Source organism: Beta vulgaris, chromosome 1 (genome assembly GCF_026745355.1).
Source record: "Beta vulgaris subsp. vulgaris cultivar EL10 chromosome 1, EL10.2, whole genome shotgun sequence".
Classification (NCBI taxonomy): Eukaryota; Viridiplantae; Streptophyta; class Magnoliopsida; order Caryophyllales; family Amaranthaceae; genus Beta; species Beta vulgaris.
In genome coordinates this window covers 53680549-53695683 of record NC_079202.1, presented here as the reverse complement: position 1 = coordinate 53695683, position 15135 = coordinate 53680549, and the positions used below count along the sequence as shown (strand labels likewise).

Here is a 15135-nt window from a genome sequence, read left to right as displayed (position 1 = left end):
TTTGGTTATCACTTTGGTACCAGTGGATGGTTCACATTGGTACCAGTGGATGGTTATCACATTGGTACCAGTGAATGAACACTTTGGTACCAATTGAAGATCATATTGGTATCAATTGGATATCATATTGGTACGAATAGAACAACACATTGGTACCCATAGTTTAGCACATTGGTACCAGTAGAAGATCACTTTGGTACCATTGGACATCAGATTTGTAGCAATAGAAGAACACATTGGCACCAACAGAAGAACACATTTGTAACATTAGAAGAACACATTGGTACCAATAGAAGATCACTTTGGTACCATTTAATTGATGATCACATTGGTACCAGTGCATGAACAGTTTGGTAACAATAATGAAAGATCACTTTAATTATATTGGACACAATTTTAATCTTTTTATTCCAGAGCGTGAACGTTGCATACGGTGAGTATCACCCGTGTATGGCAAGAGATTCAGTAGTTCCAGGCATGAGCACCATAGCAGCGGCCGACTTTCAGAGGATTGCAGAAGTGGTATGTAATCTATCATGTATCAGTAATTACTTTTTATGCAAATATGATTAATTTTGTATTTTTTATTCTAAGAATTAGCACTTTTTAATTTACCAGGTGGCTCGTATTGTCACTCCTACTTTGGAGAGGCTCGTGCGAGGACTTGTACGACAACAACAACGAAGTACATCCACAACCGTGCTCGCTCCTCCTATGAGGGATGTAACCCACATGAGACCTCCTCATGTGCAAGAGGAGGTGGAAGAGGTGGAAGAGAGGTCTCAATTGAATGTGCAAGAGAGGCTTGTTCCAGAGAAGGTGGGGCAGCAACCGAGTACAGTCTCCTCCCCTGTGGTCATTCCTCCAACGAATCAGGTTAACCTGATTATACTTGTATATCTTTACGACATATATCTTAATGTTTCTCTATGAAATTAAACTAGATCCCGACGTTGATCAGATTACATATGAATGTGATAATATTATCAATTAGTTCTCTAAATATCTTTTCAATGGCATTATACCTTGGTTCCTATGTCATTATTCAACTTTTATTCAATATTTATGTATGCTGGTATGATGTTTGACAGCTTTGGTACCTATGTCATTATACCTTGCTACCTATAAATTATACCTTGGTACCTATGTCACTATACCTTGGTATGAAAAAGTTTTGATTTCAGTACCTTTGTCTTAGGTGCAAGAGGTGGTGCGAAAGGTTGTGCAGGAGGTGGAAGAGATGCTTGTCACTGAGGAGCTAGGCCAGCAACCTTCCCCTTCATCATCAGTTTTGGTCGTTCCTCCTAAGAGTCAGGTGCAAGAGGTGGTGGTGGTGCAAAAGGTGGTGGAAGCGATGGAAGCGATGGAGGAGAGGCAACCAACAACTTCCTCAGGCCCTGGGGTCGCTGACACTGATATGACACCTCAAGTGCAAGAGAAAGTCAATGTTGGGGTGCTTGAGGGTGGGAAGAGTGATGATGAGAAAGATGACGAGGAGGATGAGGATGATGAGGAGGATGAGGAGGATGGGGAGGATGAGGAGGATGATGGGGAGAAAAATGAAGATGATGATGATGAGGACGGTGATGGGAAGGGGGGTGAAGCTGGGAACAACACTATCGGTGGAGATGGTGAGGATAAGGGGGAGAATGATGGGTATAGGACACCTGGGCCAGGTGATACCGCTCCCAAAGTGAACAAAAGTCGCTCCCGGCGCCGTCGCAAACCGACCTCCAAACAAGCTCAGCTTGAACTTCTGAAGAGTTACAGATCGAGGCTTACCACATTCGACAGAGTCCTCCTGCAATTCATCCGCGAGGGTAAAGTGAAGGAGAGGTAACATAACATATCATTTTAATCTACGTTTTTTGTCAATTTAGCTGTGTAAACAAGTACCAAAGTAAGACATTGTAGGTACCAAAGTTAGACATTGTAGGTACCAAAGTTGGACATTGTAGGTACCAAAGTTGGACATTGTAGGTACCAAAGTTGGACATTGTAGGTACCAAAGTTGGACATTGTAGGTACCAAAGTTAGACATTGTAGGTACCAAAGTTAGACATTGTAGGTACCAAGCATATAATTTAGATGTGTTTCAATTTATGTGCAATGACTTGTGGAGTTGTGAAATATCCTTTGGTGTTATGATGTTTAATATACATTAAAAACCTAAGTACTTTTATGTTTGATGATTTTGAACAGGGACAGTCCCATCCTTGTGCAATGTAAAAAACAGTATGCCACACGGTCTGATTTGATAGGTGTAACATGCATGACTGCATGTGTTGGCTTGCACTACGTGCAAATGGCTTCTGTCTTGTACACCGACATATGGAGTGCTGAGTTCAGTGGGAAGAGCAAGCGCATTATGCTTGATCCTGCATTTGCGGTAAGAAGAATATCATTTGCTTTCTCAATCATTTACATTGGAAAATATAGTAACATCTGTGAATTACATGGTAGATGGCTGTCTTGAAGGGTAATGCAAATTATAAGGAATTAGGGGCCTCGCATGCTAAAAGATACCCGGGGACACAAATTTTAAGAACTTGTGTGGTTAGTCTGTGACCTTCTTTTAAATATCATTGTTTTTTACTACCAAGTTGTAGGTAAATAGTATGTATAGTTTCATTTCAGTTACAAACTTTCTTTCAAGTTCAAACTAATTTACTTTGATATTGGTAGATTTTTGTTCCCGTGCTCACCTCACAACCCATGGAGCATTGGTGGTGTGTGGCCTTCTCGTTGCGTGATAAAACAATCTATTACATTGATACATTATCTCGTGAGACCACCATGCATATATCTCGTGAGACCACCATTCATGATATCACCCTCTTAGCACGTGGAATCGATGAGATCTTGCAAGCATGGGACAGTATGGATTTCATCCACGCTAGAGTCATGGCCTACAATAAATGTTCCTATCAAGCTCCCAATTGATCTGTAAGTTCTGGTTATTTCTTAAATAAAGTTGTTGCGTGAGTTTAATGTTTCTCTCCAATTTCACATGCATATAATATATCTTTAGGAGGTCATGTGGAGTGATCATGCTCTCCTGTATCAGAGCGTGTGCTGACAGGTTCCTCACCGAGTACCAAGTGGTATGTGTCTATGTTCGGTAGCTATTACATTATTAAATAGATATGATGTCCAACAATTAGTAATTATTTTGTTGTTTTTGTTCTCAACAGGACACAATTTATAATGCCCGACAACAACGTTTGCTCGAAGATGTAATGTCGGACCACAATGAACTTAAATGGCACCTCGGCTCCATTATTAATGAAAACAAATGTGTATGAAGAACAGTAGTTAGTAATGTCTTTTGGCACTGTTTTTTGTCATTTGCAAACCAAAATTTGTTCCAAATATTACGTTCTGGTATTGGTACCAACTTGTTCTGGTATTGGTATTAAGTTGTCTTTTGGCATTGGTACCGACATATAAGTTATCTCAATCTATGGTGAACTTTGTACCAACTTGTTCTGGTATTGGTACCAACTTTTTCTGGTATTGGTACCAAGTTGAAGAATTTATTACCAACTTGTTCTGGTATTGGTACCAACTTGGTTGCATATTGGTATCAACTAATCTTGATATTGGTACCCAAAGATTGTAAGTGTTATACCAATTTACGCTTTGCATGCTACTAGAAAGGAATTGGTACAAACGTAATATGTTTTTCACTTTGGAGGACAACTTGATGGACTGTCGTACATGGTAGATGACAACCACCACCATTTAAATTGTAATAAATGTGTATGGTTGAAATTAAAAAACTTGTTACATTTGAGTTAGATTTCAACATGGGTAGATGACCTACTGTACTATATTAAAAATTACAAATAATTAATGAACAACCACCATATTAAATACATATCCCCCCTATAAATTGGATGGGACATTGTTGCTTGTAAATTATCACAACAGCCTTTCATGAAATGACCCAAACACAATTTTTTATACAATCAAGTAAGGATGGGGGGAATCCAACAAAATATTGTATTGATTACGAAGATACATTTGAGCAATCTTTTGCTGATTATGAGTTAAAGGAAAATATTCCTAATACTACTATGCTATTCTTTCTTAACGCTGTGATAGTTTATCCGAAATCAACCCCAAGAGAAGTAAACTTGGTGCGAAATGCGGTTCTCACTGCCATGGTCCATGTGAGTGACGATTAATATTGGTTTATTTAATAACATGTTTGATATAGTATTTTATAAGTATAATATATTTCTATAATATAATGCAGGATTCCGCTGGCATTCTTCGCCCCACGCATGAGATGTACAAGACTGTCAGGATTCAAGAATGTACTTCATCTCCTTGCGGAGATGTCTTCAAATATTCGATTAATACTAAAATACAAGAATTATACGATTTTTATGCCGTATCGGAAGGAGTTCACGATAGTGATGTGGAATTATGGCACGAGGAAAAATTGTTAAGTAGATTTCAAACTATAGGAGAGACTGATATTTGTGACGGCGATATAATTTATGTTCACTATCTTTCAAATGAGTAGGCCACGTGTTTTTATAAGCCACAAATGTCGATTATGGTGTACTGAATTCTTGTTCAATTGCCCTCTCTACTGTTTAAACAGTATATATATGTTTCATGGTGTATGTTCTTTCAAATATCAGATATATATATTTAGTTAATTCGAGGGGCATAATGCATGGATAATAGAAATTAGTTAAATATTGATCCAACAACCCCAAATTATTGTATTGTATTGTTAAATATTGATCCAACAACCAAATCCAACAAATTAGAGGTAAAGTTAAAGTACCCTTCTTAAAATAAAAGTTTCCATCATCTCCACTTACTCCACTCTCTTACACTTCATCAATGCATTAGGTACTTTTTCCAACCTCCACATTGGTACTATAGTAAACTTTTTTTTTCAAACTCACCTACGTAGTAATAACTACTTACTATACATTACTTCACCATATTGAAGTTGAAAATATCACAAGAGAAAAAATTTCACAATAGATAGTAAACTCTCAAAGGAAACGGTTCCTTTCACACAAAACATTTGGAGCTTCATATTTCGTCTACGTAATTACCGTTATGTCTAGGTCTACTGGTGAAAGTGGAGTTTACCAACATGTTTCACGTACAGTGAAGTTCCGAATTTCGTCGAACAATTACGACGTAGGCATTTCTTTCACAGCAGATGATGGTAAGCCCTTAGAAGAAATCCTACGACACTATGCTACGGTAAACTCTCTCCCTTTCTCAAGATTATCGTTCCAACTTCGTGGGATAGAAGTTTTCACAACTGATGCTCCTACATCTATTATGTTGAAAAATGGAGACACCATAATAGCCATAATGAAGGTATTCGATTTTTTCCTTCATTTTTTGTCCTTCATTTCCGCGTTCTTAATCGTTCTTAATAATTCCACATTGGTACCAACATATGTAAGTATTGGTACCATTCTAGTTCTATCTTTGGTACCCATATATGTCGTACTCATTTTAGATAGGTACCAACGTATGAACAGTTTGGTACCGAGGTAGTTTTACTTTGGTACCCATATATGTTGTATGTGATAACACTCATTTCCGCGTACTTAACAAGTTTGTCGTCTTTTTCTCTGACATTTTTAAAGGATTACGGTCAGCCTGCACCCTACTTCGACACAACAGTTCGGAGTTTTCGGGTGCAAAATCTTCAAACAAATCCATCAAGTCAGCGAGTTCGCGTGTTCAACAACGCAACCGTTAGACATTTATGCTCGATTTGGACGGACTACGCAGGTGGTGATCCTAGTAAACTTACCTTAATCCATGAGAAGAAGGAGCTAGATCATCGAAAGACAGTGGCTGATGTGAACATAATGAGTGGTGATATAGTTTATGCGGTTTTCCGGAAGAAATAACGGTATCAAATTATAAGAAAGTAAAAGTATCGTTTTTATAAGATATAACGATATAACTATCGGTTAGGATATGATTAATGAATTAAGTGGACTATTGTGTTTTAGTCAAACCACTATGGGTGTCGTTCTGAATTACATAATGCATTTATACATTATGTAAGTCTCGTTTTGTTTAAGTTATTGATATATGATATGAAGTTCGGTTTATATCAGTTTTGTATACATTACCTACGCAATATAAGTACTTTTTACTATCTCAGATACATTGGTACACTTCTTACTTATGTGTGTTGCCAAATGTAAATACATTGGTACAATGTCTTACAAACTTATTTTTTAGTTTGGTTGACAGTAAACTATTTCCTTTTGGAGTAGAATTGAACATGGTATCTACTAACTTTTGGAGTGGTGTTGTTTGGTACCAATGGTAGGTTAGATTGGTACCATTGTCTGAACATTTTGATACCAAAGTAAGGTTGCTTGGTACCAATCCTGATAACAATGTGATACCAATACCATGTTATAATGATACCATTGTGTAACTTTTTGAGTGTTTGAGTCTTTTTTGGACTCAAACAATTGGTTACCAAGGCTTTCTCTTCATATGTGTAGTCAACCAAATTTTAATGTAATAAATGTATGCATTAGTTGTGATATGGCCCCCAACCACAAATGTACCTTTTCTTATTTGATAGTTTGCATTATCTGTATCTTTAATTATTGAAACAAAATATGGTTATCCATAGTCAACTCGTGCACCATACGAACGATTTTTTTAAGTACAACATAAACTTAGGGTCGTACAATAGAGATTCCCGCGAATATTACATATTACATATAGAAACATAAACTTAGGCTTGTACGATAGAGATTCCCGCGAATATTACATATTACATAGAGATTCCCGCGAATATTACATATTACATATAGGAACACGCTACAAGATGAAACAAAATTCTGCAACGCGAACGTGATTAAACATTCATCCAACCATAATCCCTTCAATTGAAACGATAGCATTGGTCCCTTCGACATCATTAAATGGCCTGAGAGAAAATGAGAAAAACATTGTAGATGAGGTAACCTAATAATCAATATTTCAGTAAGAACAATGGTACCATGTTTTACTATCTTGGTACCTACGTTGTCAAACTATCTTGGTACCAAGTTTTACTACAATGGTACCATGTTTTTCTATCTTGGTACCTACGTGAATTAACTTTGGTATCCCACTGGTATAATTCCAGTACCTTTGTCCTCAAACTAAGTATCAATAGTTTACGTTGTTGGTATGCGTTTTTCAATATTTTTTGTACGATTTGTGAACAGAAATTAAAGTTAATTGTAAGAGTACCTCAAAAATGACGCTGAACATAACTCCCCCATCCAACATATCATCGTCGATGAAGCGCGGGGACAACATATTCTGATTATATAATATAACAACTCCTTCATAGCATCCTTCACCATACATCTCAAATTCATACTCACCGGGTAGCCTTGCACACAGTGCTACCATGTTTCGCATAGAGATTCGTGTCTCAGTCAAGATTACAATGAGAGGTCGCAAGACATCATATAAAATGCGAAAGTTTCCCTCAAACGAAGGACGTGTGAGACCCCTTGCATTCCATATAACGATCTTGGAACCAAGATTCAGGACAGAATGATTTGGTGGGTAATCTATAACACACTGATAAAAACTTATGAGGTGGTAACGCCTCCAACGAAACCAGCTACGGAGGTGACTCAAACTAAAGCAAATAGCATGCGCAACATCATTTACCTCCATAATGTGCAAACCGTCTGTGTACGAAGCCATGAATACATGTGAACGATCGAAAGGCATCATGTATGTTGGCACATTACGGGGATCCATGACTGGTCGTGGATCCAGAATGTGCATCAATTCTTGTGGTATAAGCTGTGAACCTCCCCGGTCTCGTAGTTTTCCCATGACCCACATGATATACTCAGAAGCTCCATGAATCCCTTGAAGATCCTCAAATAGAGGTAGATGGGGAGGTCTTTCCGTGCCATCTTCCATAATCATAAGTCCATTATGGAACCCAAGAAATGTGGCTCTATTATTTTCAAGTGTATGATATAGCAAGTTCGGGGTGACTCGACGCCAACTGAGACCATTATCGGTTACTAGGAAGAATGTTGTGGTATTGAGGTCTATTTCGGGTGGTTGAAGTTGGTCAAGTGGTCTACAGTAGGTGAGGGCTAATGGATGTGGGAGGGGGATCAGTTGGGCCATAAGAAGAAATAGAAGATGTATAAGGAGAATTGGTAATACAAGAAGTTAAGAAATAGAAGAAGTTAAACTGAAATATAAGGTGAGTAGAATATGTGTATGATGTAATGATATATAAGGATAATTTGTAATAAATGCCCCCACCTAAATACAGTAAAGATTAGATATTGAAATCTTCAAAAAAAGTACTTTTAAAAACTACTCAAATATATACGAGCTATTCAGTACATAGTAGTACTACAGGAGATGAAACATTTATGACTATTTATGAAAATCATGAATAGATATTGGTGTTTACGTCGATACCCTTTAATATCATGGTCCCACAAGTAAGAAGGAGTGAATACCAACACTACTCTTTCAAGATACCAAGGTAACCCTTGTTTGTGTACCATGGTCCCAAACATTTGAAATCAAAGTAAGAAGGAGAGGGTACCAATATGTGAAATATAAGGTACCAAGGTAACTCTTCTTTTTCCCATATGGGAACCAAAATCATCCAAAACAATGAAATACTCTCCTAAACCACATATAATTATGTTTACAAACTAATTACATTGAAATGATTAGTCATACTACTCTTTCTTGTGTAACATGGTCCACAACCGTTGTTCACTCCACATGAAAGCCCAAAGTCCTCGAAACGACATTAAACTAACATAAACTCTCCCAAACTACATGTATGCATATTTATTTCCAACAACAAGTAATTATATTGACATGATTAGTGATTTCACTCTTGCTTGTGTATCATGGTCCCAAACATTTGAAATCAAAGTGAGAAGGAGAAGGTACCAATATGTGAAATATAAGGTACCAAGGTAACTCTTCTTTTTCCCATATGGGAACCAAAATCATCCAAAACAATGAAATACTCTCCTAAACCACATATAATTATGTTTACAAACTAATTACATTGAAATGATTAGTCATACTACTCTTTCTTGTGTAACATGGTCCACAACCGTTGTTCACTCCACATGAAAGCCCAAAGTCCTCGAAACGACATTAAACTAACATAAACTCTCCCAAACTACATGTATGCATATTTATTTCCAACCACAAGTAATTATATTGACATGATTATGATTTCACTCTTGCTTGTGTATCATGGTCCCAAACATTTGAAATCAAAGTGAGAAGGAGAAGGTACCAATATGTGAAATATAAGGTACCAAGGTAACTCTTCTTTTTCCCATATGGGAACCAAAATCATCCAAAACAATGAAATACTCTCCTAAACCACATATAATTATGTTTACAAACTAATTACATTGAAATGATTAGTCATACTACTCTTTCTTGTGTAACATGGTCCACAACCGTTGTTCACTCCACATGAAAGCCCAAAGTCCTCGAAACGACATTAAACTAACATAAACTCTCCCAAACTACATGTATGCATATTTATTTCCAACCACAAGTAATTATATTGACATGATTAGTGATTTCACTCTTGCTTGTGTATCATGGTCCCAAACATTTGAAATCAAAGTGAGAAGGAGAATAAATATGTAAATATAAGGTACCAAGGTAACTCTTCTTTTTCCCATATGGGAACCAAAATCATCCAAAACAATGAAATACTCTCCTAAACCACATATAATTATGTTTACAAACTAATTACATTGAAATGATTAGTCATACTACTCTTTCTTGTGTAACATGGTCCACAACCGTTGTTCACTCCACATGAAAGCCCAAAGTCCTCGAAACGACATTAAACTAACATAAACTCTCCCAAACTACATGTATGCATATTTATTTCCAACCACAAGTAATTATATTGACATGATTAGTGATTTCACTCTTGCTTGTGTATCATGGTCCCAAACATTTGAAATCAAAGTGAGAAGGAGAAGGTACCAATATGTGAAATATAAGGTACCAAGGTAACTCTTCTTTTTCCCATATGGGAACCAAAATCATCCAAAACAATGAAATACTCTCCTAAACCACATATAATTATGTTTACAAACTAATTACATTGAAATGATTAGTCATACTACTCTTTCTTGTGTAACATGGTCCACAACCGTTGTTCACTCCACATGAAAGCCCAAAGTCCTCGAAACGACATTAAACTAACATAAACTCTCCCAAACTACATGTATGCATATTTATTTCCAACCACAAGTAATTATATTGACATGATTAGTGATTTCACTCTTGCTTGTGTATCATGGTCCCAAACATTTGAAATCAAAGTGAGAAGGAGAAGGTACCAATATGTGAAATATAAGGTACCAAGGTAACTCTTCTTTTTCCCATATGGGAACCAAAATCATCCAAAACAATGAAACTCTCCTAAACCACATATAATTATGTTTACAAACTAATTACATTGAAATGATTAGTCATACTACTCTTTCTTGTGTAACATGGTCCACAACCGTTGTTCACTCCACATGAAAGCCCAAAGTCCTCGAAACGACATTAAACTAACATAAACTCTCCAAACTACATGTATGCATATTTATTTCCAACCACAAGTAATTATATTGACATGATTAGTGATTTCACTCTTGCTTGTGTATCATGGTCCCAAACATTTGAAATCAAAGTGAGAAGGAGAAGGTACCAATATGTGAAATATAAGGTACCAAGGTAACTCTTCTTTTTCCCATATGGGAACCAAAATCATCCAAAACAATGAAATACTCTCCTAAACCACATATAATTATGTTTACAAACTAATTACATTGAAATGATTAGTCATACTACTCTTTCTTGTGTAACATGGTCCACAACCGTTGTTCACTCCACATGAAAGCCCAAAGTCCTCGAAACGACATTAAACTAACATAAACTCTCCCAAACTACATGTATGCATATTTATTTCCAACCACAAGTAATTATATTGACATGATTAGTGATTTCACTCTTGCTTGTGTATCATGGTCCCAAACATTTGAAATCAAAGTGAGAAGGAGAAGGTACCAATATGTGAAATATAAGGTACCAAGGTAACTCTTCTTTTTCCCATATGGGAACCAAAATCATCCAAAACAATGAAATACTCTCCTAAACCACATATAATTATGTTTACAAACTAATTACATTGAAATGATTAGTCATACTACTCTTTCTTGTGTAACATGGTCCACAACCGTTGTTCACTCCACATGAAAGCCCAAAGTCCTCGAAACGACATTAAACTAACATAAACTCTCCCAAACTACATGTATGCATATTTATTTCCAACCACAAGTAATTATATTGACATGATTAGTGATTTCACTCTTGCTTGTGTATCATGGTCCCAAACATTTGAAATCAAAGTGAGAAGGAGAAGGTACCAATATGTGAAATATAAGGTACCAAGGTAACTCTTCTTTTTCCCATATTGGAACCAAAATCATCCAAAACAATGAAAAACTCTCCTAAACCACATATAATTATGTTTACAAACTAATTACATTGAAATGATTAGTCATACTACTCTTGCTTGTGTATCATGGTCCACAACCGTTGCATTCAATATATGAATTAGAGGGTACCAATGTGTGAACCAATATGTACCAACATTTGTACATATGTTAAGAAATTTTGATTTCACTTTCTAAACTACATTTGATTTATGGAAACTTAACTTTATGAAACTTTTGCTTGTGTATAATGTAAAATATATGTTACAAACATCTTCCACGATAAATGTTAATAAATAGAGATACAAATTACAAGATGTCGTGCTCTTTGAATTCAACCTAACCGGAGGCGGAGCATATCGTGACATTGGTCGCCTGAAACGATGTTGGGCTGCTCAGAGTTAGCTCCTTCTAGCATGCGTGTGAAATAGCCAATAGATCCTTCATTACATGTTATTCCTCCAATAGACTTGTGGCCTCCAACAACTTCCACGCCATCGGCATCCTTATCTTGTCCAAATTTAGAGGTCCCAGCATTTTTCTCCTTCGGTCCAGCTTGCTATTGATAAGGAATAAAAATATAAACAAGGTGTACATGGAACATAAACAAATGTATTGGTACGTGTTGGTACCTACACTGCATCACATTGGTACTATTATTGTACCCACACAATACCAATGTACATACAACGGGATACCAAGGTCAATCATAAACAAATAAAATTGAAATAGTTGTTACCTTATTCGCAACCTTTGCACCCTTCTTCGTGGGTTTTGCACGGCCATCTGCAACCTTGTTAGTGACAACTTCCTTCTTTTTCGCGACCTTCTTTTTCGGCTGCTCCACGCATGATAGGAAACGAGTCTCACGAGGCCTATTTGCCGCCTTTTTAGGCGCAACTGGGTCTTTCACCTTAGGGGCTGCTGTAGTCGAACATACACCAGAATCTGATTTAGATAAATTTAGAGTACATTGAGTGCTAGGACTTTTGAAGATCGGTGTTTCGAGTCGCGAATTCATATACATTTCTTTTGTCTCCTTACACTGGATCTTCATCACTGCTAAGCCCTCAAGTACGATGTCAACACACTCCCGAAGCCCAGCTGCATCTAGACACAAGTCCTTAAAAGAATCCATCATTTCATCGAAACTCTTGACTTCCTCCGTTTTGGATGGATCATGGTACGCAACTTTCACCATCGTATGCTTCCTTTGCACATTTTTCTTCCATCTCCGCAATACAAACATATCCGATATTATTCTAATGTGCTCCATGTCTAATGCCTTAATTACATGTCTACAAACAATTCCTTCACATTCAAACATTTTGCATACACACGACGCGTAGAGGGTTTTCCTATCAACCATCACTTGGTAACATCTGGTTTTAGATGTTAACTTTTCTTTTTTTGTTTCATCACAGTGCATCCAAATACGATCCTCCAGTGTGTGCTCCACCACATCCTCATAAATAGCCCTCCTAGATACCCTATTAACATATAAGCATTTAGTACATTGCTTTTGGACTTCCTTAAATTTTGCATCTGTGTATAATAATTGGAAAGTTTTCTCAACAGCAAAACCAGTGGCCAATGTGCGCAAATACATGTGTGAGTTGGCATCAGCCTGCTGCTCATCATTTGCTCTTGACTCCATCGCTTTCATATAAGCCGGGCCAAACTGATACAACCGGGTATGCTTGTCAAGATACCCATCGAAAAAGCTATTAATACTTTCTACCCGTTGGGTGGTCTTCATCCCAGCCCAAAACAAATGTTTCATATATGCAGGAACCCACATCTCCCTCTCTTCATATAAACCTGCTAGAAATATATGACATATTAAAAACCAATTGCTTGTAGAACCTCGTATCAATTAACATATTGGTATCATCCCTCTCTTACTTTGGTACATATTGTTAGCATTAGTGTTCTAAAGTAGTACCATTGTACATGTATGTTTAACACAATGGTACCCAACAATTCTCACATTGGTATCTACATTAGCCAAAAGTTATAAATAAGGTACCATTGTATAAAGCATTCGGTACCACTGTAGAAAGCTTTTGGTACCAGACACAACAGTTCAATATTTACATGAAATTCTATTACTGAAGAAGTTCAAAATTATTGAACTTACCTGACAACCATGTATCTTCTTGCAGTTCAAACTTCCCAATGGCTGCAGTCCAGCTCTCTTCAAACTCCGCCTCAGTCAAACTATTATATATTGCGTTCAAAAGTGCCTTCTTTATATCCGGAAAGTTGTTTTTCGCCCCTAGTTTCTTTGCAAATTTGTAGGTGATATGCCACAAACACCACCGATGTCGCGCTTCAGGCATTTCAATGGATAAAGCTTTCCGCATTGCAGCTGCTTGATCGGTTAGGATGCCGATTGGACTTTTCCGCATGCATGCCAACCATGTACGAAACACCCACTGGTAAGTTTCAGTGTCTTCATGGGATACCAATGCACATCCAAGCAATATGCTTTGGCCATGGTGGTTAACACCAACGAAATTGGCAAAAGGTAGTTCATACTCATTTGTCAAGTATGTTGCATCAAAACATACTACATCCCCAAACTCCTCCCAAGCAGCTCTACTCCTAGCATCAACCCACAATATGTCCTTCAGAGACCCATCTGTATCTAGCCTATGCATGTGAAAAAAATTCTGGTTATCTTCAGTCATTTTGGTAAAATAATCTAGCATAGCCTCTGCATCACCGTCTTTTAACTTCAATCTCTTATACTTGAGGACTACATTGTGCAAATCTTTTTTTGTGATAGCCATGTTTTGAACACCGTTTTTTTGTAGCGCCAAACTATTGTGAATTTGGGGAATTCGGGCCCCAGCCTCAATATCATCAAATAACTTTCTCCTTACGTGGCTATCCAATTCATCTTTCCGATACATGGATATGTATCGTGACTTGCGAGGGGTAGGGGTGTGGTTTTTGTGGTTATTCACTACTTTCTTCAATTTCCACTCATCATTCTCGCTCTTAACGGCGTATATCATAGCCGTACACCCACATTTTTTTGTTTTGGTGGTTCGAACAAATAAGTTATGCTCCCCAACTACAACTCTTTTTCCATTCTCCCACCGCCTATGGATTCGATTGCCCCAACGATCACACCTCCAAGTGTAATTCCTTCTCTCACCCCTTCCATTGTAAGATCCCGATAACTTAACGATTCCAAAGCCTTCTTGTTTTGCATAGGCTTTGTAATACTCATGAATATCATCGCAAGAGGCAAACACCATCCCTGGAGTTGGAGGGCATAACACACTATTACTACCACATCCTGTAGTTGGAGTTGAATCAACTGCCAGTGGTACAATATCTGTGCAGTCATCAACATAAAATCTATATCCAGAACTACAACCATCCACATCCTCCCCTATATGGATTGGTACGATTGATTTGTCCACCATTCCATCCTCATTCAACATATTCTGATCAATTAATAATAGGATACATAAGTTATAATAATAGGATACATAAAGTTACGACATTTATTTCGGCACATAACCATCAACAAAACCATTAAATACGATACCAAGGTAAGCTCAGCTTGGTACCATTCCTGATATAATAT

At 37.2% G+C, this 15135-nt stretch overlaps 1 protein-coding gene across 1 annotated transcript; it reads right to left on the bottom strand.

The window, feature by feature from the left end:
• Positions 1-11865: 11865 nt before the first annotated feature.
• Positions 11866-14989, bottom strand: LOC125492049 (protein FAR1-RELATED SEQUENCE 6-like). The gene is made up of 3 exons (XM_048634160.1): positions 13672-14989; positions 12271-13352; positions 11866-12090 (listed from the first exon to the last, which is right to left on the bottom strand). Exons 1-3 carry the CDS (start codon positions 14987-14989, stop codon positions 11866-11868), a joined length of 2625 nt encoding a protein of 874 aa, XP_048490117.1.
• Positions 14990-15135: the final 146 nt, after the last annotated feature.